At 45.0% G+C, this 18,474-nt stretch overlaps 1 protein-coding gene across 1 annotated transcript in view; it reads left to right on the forward strand.

Moving 5' to 3' along the window:
* LOC123759134 (dystrophin) overlaps nucleotides 1-18,474 on the forward strand; it is a 379,967-nt gene that overhangs the window by 302,636 nt on the left and 58,857 nt on the right. Inside the window, 1 exon segment of the mRNA XM_069324819.1 lies at nucleotides 16,393-16,498. Coding sequence (XP_069180920.1) covers nucleotides 16,393-16,498 — 106 coding nt within the window.

The raw sequence follows: 18,474 nt of genomic DNA on the forward strand, positions 1-18,474 counted from the left end.
TCTCTCTCTCTCTCTCTCTCTCTCTCTCTTTCTCCTTCCTAACCTTACCTTAGGCTAACCTAGTCTAGCTAAGCGCCACGCCCAACCCAACCAAGCTCAGCCCAATCTAACCTCACCCTAGCCTAGCCTAGCCATTTCTATCCTTACCCAGTTGAGTGCATTAGTCACGAATAACGGAAACGGCAAGGTTGCCACTCAGTACTCGTTACCACAATGATTAATAATAATAATAATAATAATAATAATAATAATAATAATAATAATAATAATAATATACACTACTAAGGCTGTGAGGCCCCGCGAACAAAGCATTGCCATTCCTACTGAAATGACAGGAAGTGTGAAGGTCTTGAGATTTCGTGTGATTTCAGTAGAAATCCGGTTGTATATGACTTTTACCAAGACGCGATGGTACAGTGGTAGAGTATGCAGCTGGGGCAATGCTTTGGTCGCCGCACCTCACAGCCCCTGTGGATTTTCTCAATAATAATCAATTATTTCTTGCAAGGAACAGGTGAGGAGTTTGGGAGGAATGATAATTTTATAAAGGGGGAGGAGGCGAAGGTGGGGGATAGTAGGAAATATATGTAAATGGGAAGCAAGAGATGAGGTGGGGAAGAAGGCCCAGTAGGGTTGGCAGGGGGGCAAGAAGGGTCAGGAATGGGGAAGGCAAGGAATGGGGAATAGATGGGGAGGAAGACTGGGGGAGGTAAGGGGATAAAGGGAAGGAAATACATTGTTAAATAGGTTGTTGTTGTTGTTTAAGATTCAGCTACTGAGAACAAAAGGTCCCAAGTAGCACGGGCTATGGTGAGCCCGTAGTGGACTTACCTGTCACAGGAGCGGGGCTGTGAAAATTTTGTGTTAAATAGGTATGAGACGTCGTTATATAAGGTATCAAAGGTGATCTGCTGGAGCTCTTAATTGCAGTTCCTGGTCGTGCTGACATCATTGGAAATGTAATAGAGATATCTGAGTTATGGGGAGAGGAAACTTAGGGCATGTAAGCTGAGGAGGGGGAGGGGGAGCTTGGAAGTGGGGGGGGGGATCAACCCCAGCATCAACACTTAATAATTCTTTATGGTTATTTTATGACAGGCGAGAGACGTGTCGTACTCATTCTTCCCTCACCCCTCATGCCATGAATACCCCCCTCACCCCTCATACCAATAGTAACTCCTCACCCCCTCATCAGTATACCCTCAATCCCCCCAACCACTCATCCGTCAACGCCCCTCCCCAACCCCTCACCCGTCAACGCCCCCCAACCCCTTATCCGTCAACCTCTCCAATCCCTCACCCGTCAACGCCCCCAACCCCTCACCCGTCAACACCCGTCAACCCCTCACCCGTCAACCCCCCATCCCCGCCTTGTCCTCTCCGTCAGATAACTACCATGGTCGCCGCGACGTTGTTAACTTCCTCCCGAGTGTCTCTCCGACACAGACAACTGTATTTGCTAAACAAATATCGCCCATATATATGTCGTCTCCGTGAATTTAATCACCTGGGAAATATCGCGTTGTAAACGTCGGTTCTTCAGTCAGTTATTGCCAATACAAATGTGGGTTCGGCAGATATTGTCACTGCGGGTATCGCCTCTGTGAAAAGATATCGCCTTGAGAATATTGTTTCTCTCAGAGGATAATCTAGCTAAATATCGCCGTGGAAACATTACTTCATCGAGATTTTCCTGGTCAAAGACTTTTCCAAAGGTTGCTTTTCCTGAGGTCTTCCCTGACCAAGTATCGTTCAGTAAACAGCTTACCCAAGGGTCACCTGGGCAAATATCACTCGGTAAACAGCTTACCCAAGGGTCACCTGGGCAAATATCACTCGGTAAACAGCTTACCCAAGGGTCACCTGGGCAAATATCACTCGGTAAACAGCTTACCCAAGGGTCACCTGGGCAAATATCACTCGGTAAACAGCTTACCCAAGGGTCACCTGGGCAAATATCACTCGGTAAACAGCTTACCCAAGGGTCACCTGGGCAAATATCACTCGGTAAACAGCTTACCCAAGGGTCACCTGGGCAAATATCACTCGGTAAACAGCTTACCCAAGGGTCACCTGGGCAAGTAGTTTGGAACCCTTAAGTTACCACGAGCTTTCGCCTCCACAAAGTTAAGGGAGTGGGAGGGGGGGGGGCAGAGCCCTGCCCCCTCTTTCACACTCTTTATTGGCACATTTTCCTGTATATGCTCACTCCTTCCTCTCTTTATGGTGCTGCTTTTATCGCTGCTTCACACTTATTCCTTTCTTTATGGTGCCTTCTTTATTGCCGATTCTCACGCCTCTTTTTCTTTTATTGCCGTTGATGTTTCTGGGCGGGCGGCTGTTGCTGCTGCTCCTGGTTCATCGGCGGTGTTGTGCATGGTTGGGACAGCTCTGACCCCTGGTGAGGGGGAGCTCTGATCCCTGGTGAGGGGAGCTCTGACCCCTGGTGAGGGGAAGCTCTGACCCCTGGTGAGGGGGAGCTCTGACCCCTGGTGAGGGGAAGCTCTGACCCCTGGTGAGGGGAGCTCTGTCCCCTGGTGAGGGGAGCTCTGACCCCTGGTGAGGGGGAGCTCTGACCCCTGGTGAGGGGGAGCTCTTGTAACGTGGGGGTGGATTAGGCAAATCGGGCCTTGCATAGTAGGCTGAGAAGTGCGTTCTGGCTACTAGGTACGACATTATATATATATATATATATATATATATATATATATATATATATATATATATATATATATATATATATATATTGTGACGGTAACGCGTTGGTGTTCGGCTGTTCAAAGCTAGGGGTATGGCCTCGTCACATAGTATTAAAAAAAAATAGAAAATCTGGAACTTCGTCTGTGGTAAGGTAAGGAGAAGACACACAAAACACAAGTAAATTTTAACAATTAAATTTTAATTACGTTAAAGAAATAAAACATGAATAAAATGGTCAAACAAATTCGTATAATAAAATCAATCAATCAAAATAATAAGAATAATTAAATGACACAATGAAAAGTTACGTTAAGACAAAATAACAAGAAGTGCAATATACAAGTATATGAAAGGTGCTGGAATATTGGCTTTAAGCTATCACCTCTCTCAGTATACGTACGCTAAAGCTTACGTCTAGCAGGGAGAAGTGTTAACTGTGAAAGCACGGAATATTCTAAGGACTGAGGTCGTGGCGGCCCCAGACATCAAGTAGTATGGGGGGGGGGAGTGCAGTTGCAGCCCGACCGGCGACCAATCAGAGGAGCCGGCAGCAAGACTGGTAGTTTGGCGGTTTGAGTCTGAGCAGGTGTTCCTGGCTGCATACGTTTTGCGCTCTGGCAAACCTTGGAGATGTTGTTGTCGTTGTTGGACATTTCTTCCATAGTAGTTTTATATATATATAACGACGTAATTGTGGAGGGAAGAGCAGGCTCAATCTCTTGAAGGAGATTATCGTCACAATATATATATATATATATATATATATATATATATATATATATATATATATATATATATATATATATATATATATATGTAACAATACTTGATTATAACAATAATATTTCCAAGTTCGTAAGCTGTGTAATAAATGTTAAACAAAGCTGCCATGATTCAGGAAAGATGTATAGGTTTCGTAATTGGTTGGATAAACACTTAAGTGATGAATCCTGGCCCAGGGACGCGGGTTCGATCCCATCGTGATGCCTCAATAAATACAACACGTTATTATGGTCTCATTGTGCATGGTAATATTTGTCTCACGTCTTGTAATTGCTGTATTTACTCTTCAATAACAACCAATAATCTAATCTCTTAATTTCTTGACCGAAAGGAAGAAAATTATAATTGGTTCTTCAGCAGTATAACTCTATAGTATTTTTTTTATTTTTTTACGGTATATTTGTGTAGTATAATTGCCACAAATTTAACGTTATTTATTTAGAATTTTGTAAGATTCTGATTGTAGTAGTAAAAATTAAACTGATTACATTAGTTTCCCGTCAGAACTGTAGTTTATAAATGTGCTGCCCCTCTTAGTACTGTTCGCGTTTTCTATATCTGTGTTGTTTACCGCGGTGGGTTAATGGGGTGCGCCAGTCGATAACTTTATGCTGTGGCACGTATTGACGACGGGGTGCGGGACGTCCACTTTCTTTGTCTGGTCGTGTGGCTGTTTACTCACCTGTGTTTAAACGCTCCAGTCCCGCCTTGCCAGCTCCAAGTTGACTGATTACCTTGTAGTGATTTCGGGGCTTAGCGTCCCCGCGGCCCGGTCCTCGACCAGGCCTTCTTACACAAGGTCCACAAGGTCTCGATCCCTTTCGACCCTGTCATAACTGAATCTGAAACGTAATCCACTAAATTACAACTCTTACACTAACTGTTTTTTTATCAACTTTTACAAGTCTCTGTATAGGATCTTATGTACTACATACTCTCCCCGGCTTGGTGTAGCCTTCTTTTGATAATTATTCCATTGTAGGGACTGAGGCCCTGTCCTGGGACATGTATTGATCATCATACATATATGACTTATATACACTGGGAGACCAGTCACATATATATGACTTATTGGCGGGCAACCAATTCACACGAAGACGCTACCGCACCTAAACAGACAATACAAATGGACTGAAAATTGACAGAACCGGGTTAATTCCTTGCAAAAGATAGCTTATGTGCCGAGGTAAATAAAATAGAAATGCCAAAAATGCAGTACTGACATTGCAAATGTAATGGTAAAAAAAGAGCTTTAAGAGTCTGCATTCAAGAAAACAAAATAGAAATACTGTAAATGTGACCAATAGGGTTCAATGATTCTAAATAAATCCAGCAGGGTACTCCCAAGGCTTTCTTCTTTGTTAATAGAAATATCTCTCTCCTCCTTATCAAATAGCGCCACCGCTAGTATTCCTATTTGAAGGAGTCAATATCCTCTTGTCTGGTGGTTGGCTAGCATGTACTAGGAGGAGCAAGGGCCGTAGTACCGACCTCTGTGGCACGCCGCTCCTTACCTATAACCTCTGAAGTCTTCCTCCTTCATGATGACCGTTTGTTTCCTTCCTGAGGGGTACTTTCTCGGTCACTTTCCCACTTCAAGGTAAACCCGCCTGGTTCTCCAGCTTGAGTAAGAGTCTCTTGAGAGAAAGAGAGAGAGAGAGAGAGAGAGAGAGAGAGAGAGAGAGAGAGAGAGAGAGAGAGAGAGAGAGAGAGAGAGAGAGAGAGAGAGAGAGCACGGTAATCTGTGTCGGAGCCTCTCATATGACACCCGCTCTGCCCGGGCTATTCGATTAAGGAATGTCATTATCGTCCTCCGGCACACAATATTACCACTCTCCCCTAGCTCTCACAACACATTCTCTCTCTCTCTCTCTCTCTCTCTCTCTCTCTCTCTCTCTCTCTCTCTCTCTCTCTCTCTCTCTCTCTCTCTCTCTCTCTCTCTCTCTCTCTCTCTCTCTTTTCTCTCTCTCTTTTCTCTCTCTCTTTTCTCTCTCTCTCTCTCTCTCTCTCTCTCTCTCTCTCTCTCTCTCTCTCTCTCTCTCTCTCTCTCTCTCTCTCTCTCTCTCTCTCTCTCTCTCTCTCTCTCTTTCTCTCTTTCTCTCTTTCTCTCTCATGCTTAGAGCTTAATATAAACAACTTATTCAATCATGTCAAATACACCCACCTATATACAGTGTAGAGTAGAGCCCAGTAGGCTCAGGAATCTGTACACCAGTTGATTGACAGTTGAGAGGCGGGACCAAAGAGCCAAAGCTCAACCCCCGCAAGCACAATTAGGTGAGTGTCTGGTATACTCAGAGGAAACTCCACTACAACCATTAATAACCCCTTACAGTCTCTAATACACCAAGTCCAACACACCCACAACGACACAACATTGCTCGCTCACCAACAACCACAACATCCACAACACCCGCCGCAACACCCGCCACAACACCCGCCACAACACCCGCCGCAACACACACCACAACACCCGCCGCAACACCCGCCACAACACCTGCCGCAACACACACCACAACACCTGCAATAGATGAGGGCGTCAGGAGCAGCAATCCTGTGACTAATAACATCACCCTGGGCTACAGGAGGAACGCCAGTAATGTCTGCTGTTCTCTCCTCACATCTCCACTTTACTCTATGATTGATTTACTTACCAACAAAACATATGTCTTTAACAACTATTTCCAGACCTTTTCACAATCAAAATTTCCAGTTTGGTAATATAGAAAACAAGAGTTTGACATTTTGAGTTTATTTCATTATTTAACATTCTTTCCAAGTTTTAATATATTTTCCAAACACAGATGGAGTGGTTATCTTCTTCTTGAGGTTATCTTGAGATGATTTCGGGGCTTAGCCTCCCTGCGGCCCGGTCCTCGACCAGGTCTCCTTTTTGTTACAAATCCCCCCCCCCCTTTCCAGGAAGCAGCCCGTAGCAGCTGTCTAACTCCCACGTATCTATTTACTGCTAGGTAAACAGGAGCATCAAAGTGAAAGAAACTCTGCCAATTTGTTTCCGCCGCCACCGGGCATCGAACTCGGACCCTTAGAACTATTATATTATCGCACTCAGTCATTGTATGCCAGCATATATTATTGTACCCAGTCATTGTATGCCAGCATATATGATCGTACCCAGTCATTGTATGCCAGCATATATTATCGTACCCAGTCATTGTATACCAGATTATTATTATATCGTATTAAGATTTAAATTATCGTACGCTAACTGAGGTTGTTATTCTCGAAGGATTCGCCTGGGCTCTTTATCCTTGCATTGCCAAGTTATAATTTGCTTAATCTTGAATGAAAAGTGACACTGAGGATCAGATTCTAGGACCCTGCGAGGTAGAGATTGCGGCGCCGGGGAAATAAAAAGGACGCAGTGGAAGAGGGAGAAGACGGGGGGAAATACATGGGAAGAAACATTGTGGAGAAAGAGAGGAGGGAAGAGGAAGTGCAAGGTAAGTATTGGCGGAGGTGCAGATGGCGGTCGGTGAAGGAAATTCATGTCTAACGGTAAAAAAAAACAGTTGGCAGGTGAGGGGAAGGTGTTCCAGGGTGTGGAAGGGGGAAAGGAGGGGAGTTAGAGGGAGTGTGTGGTGGAAGAGAATATGAGGAAGACACAGGAGAGGAGTTTGAACAATCAGGGTGTAAGGAGAATGCAAGGCATGAAAGAGAGGACCGCTCCTGTGCCAGGTAAGTTCACTATGGGCTCACCATAGCCCGCGCTACTTGCCCCGCTCCTGTGCCAGGTAAGTTACGGGCTCACCATAGCCCGTGCTACTTGGAACTTAGTCCGAGCAGCTGAATCTATAACAACAACAACATGAAAGAGAAGTACGAACAATTGGGAGGTAACCCCCAGCAGAAACTTGTCAGTTATCTCTTGAAGCTTCCACTGTTGTTCCAGTAACATGTGAACATAGTGTTGGGGGCTTAAGATACGTACAGTGGGGTGTGTGGTCGGGTTACATACATTGTCTCAATAGGAAAACAGATAGTATAATTTTGGCTTAATATGTTGGGAGTTAGACGAACGGTTTGCATCCACTGAATCTGAACTACAACGCTTTCCTAAAAGTTATTGATTCTCTACTCCTGAAGTTGTTTTTATTTTAATTTAATTTTATTTTATTTATATATACAAGAGTTGTTATGTTCTTGTAAAGCCACTAGCACGCATGGAGTTTCGGGCAGGACGAAGTTACTTAATCTATGTTTACCGTTGCTTCACTTTAGTCGTTGTTGTGTCTATACTGTTGCATATGCAGGCGACGAGTCACACTAACGTGGCTGAAGTATGTTGACCAGACCACACACTCGAAGGTGAAGGGACGACGACGTTTCGGTCCGTCCTGGACCATTCTCAAGTCGAGATACTGTTGCATCTCCACTCCTGCTTGTGTTAGGCTTCTCCCCAGCGGCTGTTGTCTCTCTGCTCCAACTGTTAATGCTTTTCCATTTTGGTAACTGTGATGGGGTTCGCTGCCGACGCTCCGTGCAGCCGTAGGTCTGCTGTCTGCCGCTCTTACTGGATATGATGCTGCTTGTGTGAATTCCTATCCTCTACTTTGCTGCGTGTTTGTTCTTTGGGTTAGTTAGATCTGGTGGCGATGGTGGTGGTGGTGGTAGTGACGGTGGTGACGATGGTGGTAGTGGTGGTGACGATGGTGGTAGTGGTGGTGACGGTGGAAGTGGTGATGGTGATGGTGATGACGGTGGTGGTGGTGGTGGTGGAGCTGCAGGTGATAGTGGTGGTGTTGGAGTTGCAGGTGGCAGTGGTAGTGATGGTGGTGGTGGTGAAGTTGCAGGTGATAGTGGTGGTTGTGGTGGTGGTGGTGGAGTTGCAGGTGATAGTGATAGTGGTGGTAGTGGAGCTGCAGGTGATAGTGGTGGTGGTGGTAGTGGAGCTGCAGGTGATAGTGGTGGTGGTGGAGGTGCAGGTGATAGTGGTGGTGGTGGTAGTGGAGCTGCAGGTGATAGTGATAGTGGTGGTAGTGGAGCTGCAGGTGATAGTGATAGTGGGTGGTAGTGGAGCTGCAGGTGATAGTGATAGTGGTGGTAGTGGAGGTGCAGGTGGAAGGGGGCGGAGTCCAGTGATATGGTTCAACAACTTTAACCTCACCTGAAGGCTCCTCGGGGCCACATAATTTACACACCCTCTCTCTCTTACGGATAAAGAAATAAATAGATGTATTGATAAAGATAGATCATTATATAAATATTAAAAATATAGCTGATAGATTAAAATACATAGATGTAGATTATCTACTATACAATATATTTATATAAGCAAATATGGCAGTTGTTATCTAAATGTAAACATGTATTTATTAAAAATATGTTATCAAGAAATATAACTAAAATAACAGACAGAGTTTAGTATAAGAAGATTAATGTGTACATGATGAATATCCCTGTTTCTGTCTGTCCCTATCTTTGCCCTCTGTCTTTGTCCCTGTTTGTCTTGTCCCTATCTCCGTCCCTTCACCCGTCTGCCCCTGTCTCTGTTTGTCTTTGTCTCTGTCCCTGTCTTTGTCTGTGTATTTTCTCTCTGTATCTTCTCTGTATTATTTCTGTATTCTCTCTCACGTTCACTCACTCACTCACTCACCCCGTCACTCACTCACTCACTCACTCACTCACTCACTCACTCACTCACTCACTCACTCACTCACTCACTCACTCACTCACTCACTCACTCACTCACTCACTCACTCACTCACTCACCCCGTCACTCAGCGTCACCGCCGCACCGTCAGGAGGGTGGAACATGCTGGGTACAGAGAGCAAGGTGGAGGTGTCAGGCGGGAACGGTTGTGCTTGTGGACTCATCACCTGGAGCGCCTACCATCAATCACCAGACTACAGCCAACGTCACAGTTTCCTCGATGAGGTGAACATTCATCTGTTAGGGGCCACTGGTTACAATTACTAGTTTAAAGAAGAGTAATGGATACAATATTGTATTCTGTTGGCGACTAAAATTTCAAGGTAGTAGGAATATCTACAATATTGGAAGGTTTTGCGGGGTATATGTACAGTCAAGGATTCTATGGTAGCTAATATGTAGTGTTTAATTTTTGGAGGAATATGTGTTGTTTTCGTGTTAATGGTCATGTTGGAGCTGGAGAGAAATGTAGCGTGTTGTGCTTGAAATGTTATTAATGGTAATATTTTAAAGTAAAGTTGGTCATCATATGCATGGTATATGTTGAGGATTAAAGTCTTCTGCAGGAGTGAGAGTTTAGAAGCATGCTCAACTATTTCGTCTTGTATTTTTCCTGGAGAAACTTAGGGAGAATCCTTGACCAACTTACCTACCAGCTCCCAAGACTTAACTGAGGCTAGTGAAAAACTTAAGGAAGCTTACGCCCACTCTACCCTCTTTCCTTTGTGTACTTACCTAGTTGTGCTTGCGGAGGTTAAGCTCTGGTTCTTTGGTCCCGCCTCTCAGCTGTCAATCAACTAATGTACAGGTTCCTGAGCCTGCTGGGCTCTTATCATATCTACACTTGAAGCTGTGTATGGAGTCAGCCTCCACCACATCACTTCCTAATGCATTCCATTTGTCTACTACTCTGATACTGAAAAAAATCTTTCTAACGTCCCTATGGCTCATTTGGGCACTCAATTTCCACCTGTGTCCCCTTTTTTTTTTTTTTTTTTTTTTTTTTTTTTTTTTTTTTTTTTTTGAGTAAAGGAGAAGTATAGGTGAAGGAAAGTTTAGAAGTGGGAAATACAGTGAGAGGTATGAAAGCAGGCGGACTGTCCGCCTTGCTGACACGTTAGGGCGTGTGCCCCTTGTGTTAAATAGTCTGTCTTTATCTACTGTGTGTGTGTGTGTGTGTGTGTGTGTGTGTGTGTGTGTGTGTGTGTGTGTGTGTGTGTGTGTGTGTGTGTGTTGTGTGTGTGTTTGTGTGTGTGTGTGTGTGTGTGTGTGTGTGTGTGTGTGTGTGTGTGTGTGTGTGTGTGTGTGTGTGTGTGTGTGTGTTTGTTTACAATTTATATTGACCTCTAGGTTGCCTTATTAGTTTCTAGACAGAGTATACATATTCTGATATATTTAAAATACAAATTATGAATTTTTTAAACAACAAGTCATTTTCAATTCCCGCCCACGTTCTCTGTTCTGTTACTGCAAAGTTGATTATTTTCGTTTTTTTTTTATGTTAACATAAAAAATATTCGTACAAAATGTTCGCACCACTCCACGTGGCTTCCCGACCCCACCATCACCATCCTTACCATGACACCATGACCCACCATCACCATCCTCACCATGACACCATGACCCACCATCACCATCCTCACCATGACACCATGACCCACCATCACCATCCTCACCATGACACCATGACCCACCATCACCATCCTCACCATGACACCATGACCCACCATCACCATCCTCACCATGACACCATGACCCACCCTCACCATCCTCACCATGACACCATGACCCACCATCACCATCCTCACCATGACACCATGACCCACCATCACCATCCTCACCATGACACCATGACCCACCTTCACCATCCTCACCATGACACCATGACCCACCATCACCATCCTCACCATGACACCATGACCCACCATCACCATCCTCACCATGACACCATGACCCACCATCACCATCCTCACCATGACACCATGACCCACCATCACCATCCTCACCATGACACCATGACCCACCATCACCATCCTCACCATGACACCATGACCCACCATCACCATCCTCACCATGACACCATGCCCACCATCACCATCCTCACCATGACACCATGACCCACCATCACCATCCTCACCATGACCCACCATCACCATCCTCACCATGACACCATGACCCACCATCACCATCCTCACCATGACCCACCATCACCATCCTCACCATGACACCATGACCCACCATCACCATCCTCACCATGACACCATGACCCACCATCACCATCCTCACCATGACACCATGACCCACCATCACCATCCTCACCATGACACCATGACCCACCATCACCATCCTCACCATGACACCATGACCCACCCTCACCATCCTCACCATGACACCATGACCCACCATCACCATCCTCACCATGACACCATGACCCACCATCACCATCCTCACCATGACACCATGACCCACCATCACCATCCTCACCATGACCCACCATCACCATCCTCACCATGACACCATGACCCACCATCACCATCCTCACCATGACACCATGACCCACCATCACCATCCTCACCATGACACCATGACCCACCATCACCATCCTCACCATGACCCATCATCACCATCCTCACCATGACACCATGACCCACCATCACCATCCTCACCATGACACCATGACCCACCATCATCATCCTCACCATGGCACCATGACCCACCCTCACCACCCCGAGGGTCTCCTCCCCCCCCCCCCCATCCTTCCGGAGAAAACTGTAGATGTCTTAGATGTCCAGACAGTTGAAGAACGCCGAATGTGCCGAGTATTTTCAGTAAATCTGAAATAAATTCAAGAAATAGAGTAAAGTTAGGCAGCACGACAGCTTTACTCAGAGGCAGAGACAAAGCTGTCGGCGCCCGGGGAGAAAGCTGGTATACATCAAATGACAAATTCATAGCAGAATACAAAACAAGCAATTCATCGCAACTCAAGGCAAGTGGCCGGATCGTCATGCACTTGAGCCCTTGGTATTTTGAGAGAGAAAAACAATTTCTCCATCTTCAAGCGAAAACTAGATAGTTTCTTCTAGAAGTGCGGGACCAGCCGGGCTGTGGTGGATATGTGGGCCTGCGGGCCGCTCCGAGCAACAGCCTGGTGGACCAAGCTCTCACAAGTCTAGCCAGGCCTGGAGCCGGGCTTGGGGAGTAGAAGAACTCCCAGAACCCCATCCAGCAGGCAAGAAAGCCGACGGTTCGAACATAAACACGGTCACATCACTTAGACCATCATGTATTGCTCCTGTATCATTGACTGTAGCTTTGATCTCATCCGTTTCAACAGTAATGTGTTGAATACCAGTTATGTCTTAATGTGACGCTGCGCGCTCTCGCATTTGCCTTTATTATTCACTGGTCGTCGGCTTTCTTGTGGTAATTTTAAATATTTCTAAAAAATGTTTAGGATAGGCCTTCAGGCGTGACATAGATAATAGAGATGCGCTGAGAAAAGTGTGTTTGTGTGTGTGTGTGTGTGTGTGTGTGTGTGTGTGTGTGTGTGTGTGTGTGTGTGTGTGTGTGTGTGTGTGTGTGTGTGTGTGTGTGTGTGTAAGAGAGAGCAGGCTGGCAGGCGAGACTGTTTATATTCCAAGGGGAGTATAAGTTGAAGCTTGTGAGGCTCAGCCGGCTCGTCTCTCTGTTGACGATGATGGTCATAAAAGTGAGGATATCGCACCTCCCACAGTCTCTCTCTCTCTCTCTCTCTCTCTCTCTCTCTCTCTCTCTCTCTCTCTCTCTCTCTCTCTCTCTCTCTCTCTCTCTCTCTCTCTCTCTCTCTCTCTCTCTCTCTCTCTCTCTCTCTCTCTCTCTCTCTCTCTCTATCTCTCTCTCTCTCTCTCTCTCTCTCTCTCTCTCTCTCTCTCTCTCTCTCTCTCTCTCTCTCTCTCTCTCTCTCTCTATCTCTCTCTCTCTCTCTCTCTCTCTCTCTATCTCTCTCTCTCTCTCTCTCTCTCTCTCTCTCTCTCTCTCTCTCTCTCTCTCTCTCTCTCTCTCTCTCTCTCTCTCTCTCTCTCTCTCTCTTTGTCTTCCTCTTTCTCTCTCTTCCTTTGCCTCTCCCATCTCTTACCAAGGTAGAGCATGTAACATACACCGTGGATAAGTTGTAGTGGTGAGTATGGAGACAGGGAGATGATGGAACTCTTGATAAGTTTGAAGCGCTCGCCTCGTGTCAAACCCATTATCCCAGTGGGCTTCAGGAAAGTGGAAGGGTGGAGTTTCCCTCATAAAGTTTAGAGGTAGGGTTTTCTCTCTCCTGAAGGTAGATGATGGGTGGTTTCTTTCTCATGAAGATAGATGATTAGGACTCCTGTCTCATGAAGATAGATGGTTCCTCTCTCGTGAAAATGGATGATAGGTGGTTCCTCTTTTGAAAGTAAAAGATAGGGAGGGGATTCTTTCTCCTACAAGTAGAAGTTGGGCTTCCTCTCACATGAAGGTGGAAGATAAGAATTTCTCTGTCTCCTGTTTCTATCGACAATGGAAGATATATTGACCTCTCGGATTTGTGTTGCGAGGTGTTGACGCTGGGTTTGAGGCGTAAATATGGGTCCTGAGGAGTAGACATGTTTTACTGGATATTGAAAATAGATGTCAATAGTAATTGTTTGATTTACACACACTGTAATCAGCCCGTCGTCTCGAACTGTCAGTCACAAAAATTATGTATTAAATTGCCCGAAGCTAATCTAATCTAATCTAACCAAGGACAAACGAATAGAAAACGCAACGGGGTGTCAGTTTAGCGAGTCACCATGACATATTAAGTCATATTTTGACGTTGGGGAGTTTCACGTCAAAATACGATGCATTATTCTGTTGTAATACCTGGTGTTTGACATCATATAATCCAGTTAATTAATCTTTTCTCAGAGTTGACCAGTCCTTGGTTTACTGAACATTCTGCTGCACACACCCGGCTTCTATTAATTACTGAATTAATTTCTAAAACAATGCAGGGCAGAGATGGTTGTTAATTAAATAAACTACTGCAAGCAAATGAATATTGACTACTACAAGTCGCTGATCTGCCACAGAAAAGCAATCACTGAAGAATTAATACAAGAATAGGGAGTAATTTTTGGGTGCTTTAATAAGAAGTTATTACACACAGAAATCATAATAGCGTGATGTATCAAATGAACAAATCCATAAGGGGGGGGGGGACAAATCAGTCGATTAAGGCAGCGTCTGAGATGTTCTCGGACGCAGGTTCGAATCCTCGTCACGGCCCTTGTGGATTTGTTAACAAGTTATTGTTTGGATCCTGGCTGACCTCCATGATACGGGGGCAATATTAAAGACCACAATATGTTGACCAGACCACACACTAGAAGGTGAAGGGACGACGACGTTTCGGTCCGTCCTAGACCATTCTCAAGTCGATTGTGAGATTGTGAGAATGGTCCAGGACGGGCCGAAACGTCGTCGTCCCTTCACCTGCTAGTGTGTACTCACCTAGTTACTCACCTAGTTGTGCTTTTGGGGGTTGAGCTCTGGCTCTTTGGTCCCGCCTCTCAACCGTCAATCAACAGGTGTACAGGTTCCTGAGCCTATTGCGCTCTATCATATCTACACTTGAAACTGTGTATGGTCTAGGTTAACATACTTCAGCCACGTTATTGTGACTCCTCGCCTGCAAAGACCACATTACCTCAACAAGGGCGGGGAAATATGGGTGCTTACACTTGCACTTGTGGGAACGTTACTTAATCTTGGTACGTTCACTGCTGGCTGCTAAGTCAACACTGATTCCTCTCGGCCAGTGAGCTCCCCCAGCTGTGCTCAAGTGCAAACATGTGTACCGCAGTCTGGGAGAAGCTATCAGTCCTTGCAAAATATTTTAATTAGCTCCCGGTACGTTTATCGCTGTGGTTTGCTGAACAGTCACAAATATCTGACAGACTTACCCACGTTGCAGCGTGGGCATGGGTTTGAAGGCAGTGGGCATGGGTTTTAATGCGTGGGCATGGGTTCTGAGGCGGGATGTAGGTTCTGAGACAAGAACAAGGGTTGTGCACACGTCCTTTGGTTATTTGTTGGGTTGAATGCAATCCATGCTGAATCGCAGTGCCTATATTGTCTGAACGCATGGGAGGCACGTGGGAAAGGCATTCCAGACCATAATGAAGTCACTGTAACCTAATGTAGAATGACAGCTTTTTTTGTGTATCTTGTTTTGATGGAATACAACCGTTGTCTCTTGTATTGGTTTTGTAACTTGTGAAGTTAGGCCAAGTTAGGTCATGAAGTAATGGTTGTCCACGTTTGCCAGTGAATTGTCTAGGAGCTGCTGTGTATAAGCAGAAGCTTACTCGTATAAATAGGGGCTGCCTTCTATAAAAGGAAGCTTCCTCGCATAAATAGAAGCTGGCTCGTACAAACAGGAGCAACATCGTATAAATAGGAGCTGCCTTGTATAGGTCAATAGGCATTCTCCAGTTTTTCTTATGTGCCTGTTACTAGAAAACAAGTGCTGATACTAATCTATATATATTATACAATATAATTAATATACTTTCGTTTTTGTGGGAAGAACTTTGAACTGCGTTTGGAATTTTGACTTCACGTTCTCGTTACGTTCATAAACTGAGTTAAAATATCTTTCCGTTGATTCATCTGTGTGTAAAGATCGTCTTGGGATGCCACGTTCTTATCTTACGGTTTATCTGGGACCAGATTCACGAAGCAGTTACGCAAGTACTTACGAACGTGTATATCTTTCCTCAATCTTTGACGGCTTTGGTTACATTTATTAAAGAGTTTACAAGCATGAAAACTTCACAATCAACTGTTGTTTTTGTTATAAACAGCCTCCTGGTGCTTCGGAGCTCATTAACTATTTAATAATTGTAAGCAAAGCCGCCAAAGATTGAGAAAAGATGTACAGATTCGTAAGTGTTTGCGTAAAACTGCTTCGTGAATCTAGCCCCTGGCATTCTCGTATAATGATTTACATATGATGTCAAAGCTAGGTAGTTGATGTATCGCTGTTGAATGTGCTGTTTTTCTCTCTAGTTTTAATATTTTATAAATATGCTTTTATATATATTATATATATTATATATATTATATATATATGTGCAACATATATAGCAACAGCAACATATATTCTGTTTTATATATAATGTATGTTTTATATATGTTGTATGTGGAGTACTAATGTCCATTTTCCCCGGGCGTTGCAGAGTGTGCTGCGGGAGCTGGAGGGCAAGAAGCCTCAGCTGGACGAGTTGGTGGCCTCAGCTGACAGCCTCAAGGATGACGCCTCTCGCACTCAGCTCCACCAGAAGGGTGAGTACACGTCCTCTCTACGACCTCCACCATACTACCTCCTGGTCGTGGTTCTTCCCTGGCCTCCCTCCTCCTCACTATCTCCATACGGTGTTATCTTTGACGTGTTATCATACCTCACTTAATGTTGATTCACATTCTTGTGAACGTTTGCTGGTGGTGTGTACGTCACCGGTGGGTACGTCATATGAGTGGTGAGTATTTGAACGTCAGAGACGCGTCTCATCACCACGTGTGCGTCGTCGTTGATGTAAAATATTACCGTTTATTACCGGTCGGCCGAGCAGACAGCACGCTGGACGTGTGATCCTGTGGTCCCGGGTTTGATCCCGGGCGCCGGCGAGAAACAATGGGCAGAGTTTCTTTCACCCTATGCCCCTGTTACCTAGCAGTAAAATAGGTACCTGGGAGTTAGTCAGCTGTCACGGGCTGCTTCCTGGAGGTGGAGGCCTGGTCGAGGACCGGGCCGCGGGGACACTAAAACCCTGAAATCATCTCAAGATAACCTCAAGATAACCTCAAGATAACCTCATTGTGTTTGTCAGCTCTCTCAGTGTACAGGTGTATGGCTTACGTCACAATGGCCACATTATCCAAAAGTAACGTTAAATCAGTGTTGAAATAACGTTATTCGTGGATATTGTGCCCACTAAGTCGGTCGGTTGAGCCCAAGTGTTATACCTCGAAAGGGAGTTGTAGTTTTTTTTCCTACCACAGACGTGGCCAGATATTTACAATGCTAACCAGCATATATATATACATTTTCTTCTGTCCTCCATGGACAGGGTAAGAGATCTGTTAAACATATAGTTCAGGGATTTATTGAACAATCAACCACAGAAGGTGATTGTAGTGCTTTTAAAATGCTAAGCTAACCTACACATGTAAATACATAGATACACAAATTTACGTATGCCCTACATAGAGTGTTCATGTGTCTTTTGCATAGTGTCATTAATGTGCATTTACAAAGGTGAAATGTAATTCTGATCAGCTTCCACATATACTTTATACACGATGCAGGCGATGAGTCACAATAACGTGGCTAAAGTATGTTGACCAGACCACACACTAGAAGGTGAAGGGACGACGAAGTTTCGGTCCTTCCTGGACCATTCTCAAGCCCATTGTAGACCATTCTCACAATCGACTTGAGAATGGTTCAGGACGGACCGAAACGTCGTCGTCCCTTCACCTTCTAGTGTGTGGTCTGGTCAACACTTTATACACGATTTGTAGTTACGCGTGGTACAGACGACTCTGTACCAGCAGTCTATGCCACACACGAACACAGGCATGTGTAGCCCGTCTCCAACACGGGTACTCCTACCTCAACCTGTCCTCCTACAAAGAACGTCGCTTTTCGCGCGTATGCGTTACATCAGGCCAAAAATTGTCGAGCTAGAAAATGAAAGCGGCTGGCGAAAGTGACGTACTGTCCCGTTTTCTGTTTGGGGTCCTCTGGTAGGTTAGGATAAGGACAACCCTTAGGAGGACGGGCTGCCCACCTGGTGGTATGCTACTCTGGTCTCCGACACACACCCATAGTGGAACCATTTTCTACAGTTTACTGCAATGTTCTTTGTCTTCACAATAATATAGCTTTATCAGTGTTATACAAAAGAAAATTTTTAAGCCGTAGTTTGGGTTCGAACCCGCAACCCGGGGCCATGATTCATCAGTCATTTACGCAGCCACTTGTGAAACCTATTCATCTTTCCTCAGTCATGGAGGCATTATTTACATTTATTAAACTGTTTATGAGTTCCGAAGCACTACGATGTTGTCTAAAGTAATAATAACTTTGGATTGTGAAGTTTCGAAGCTCGTAAACTGTTAAGGTTGTTCATTAGGGAGACGTTAGTAGGTGTCCTAGCCCCCCCCCCTCATCTCTCTCTCTCTCTCTCTCTCTCTCTCTCTCTCTCTCTCTCTCTCTCTCTCTCTCTCTCTCTCTCTCTCTCTCTCTCTCTCTCTCT

Source organism: Procambarus clarkii, chromosome 15 (assembly GCF_040958095.1).
Source record: "Procambarus clarkii isolate CNS0578487 chromosome 15, FALCON_Pclarkii_2.0, whole genome shotgun sequence".
NCBI classification, from domain to species: Eukaryota; Metazoa; Arthropoda; class Malacostraca; order Decapoda; family Cambaridae; genus Procambarus; species Procambarus clarkii.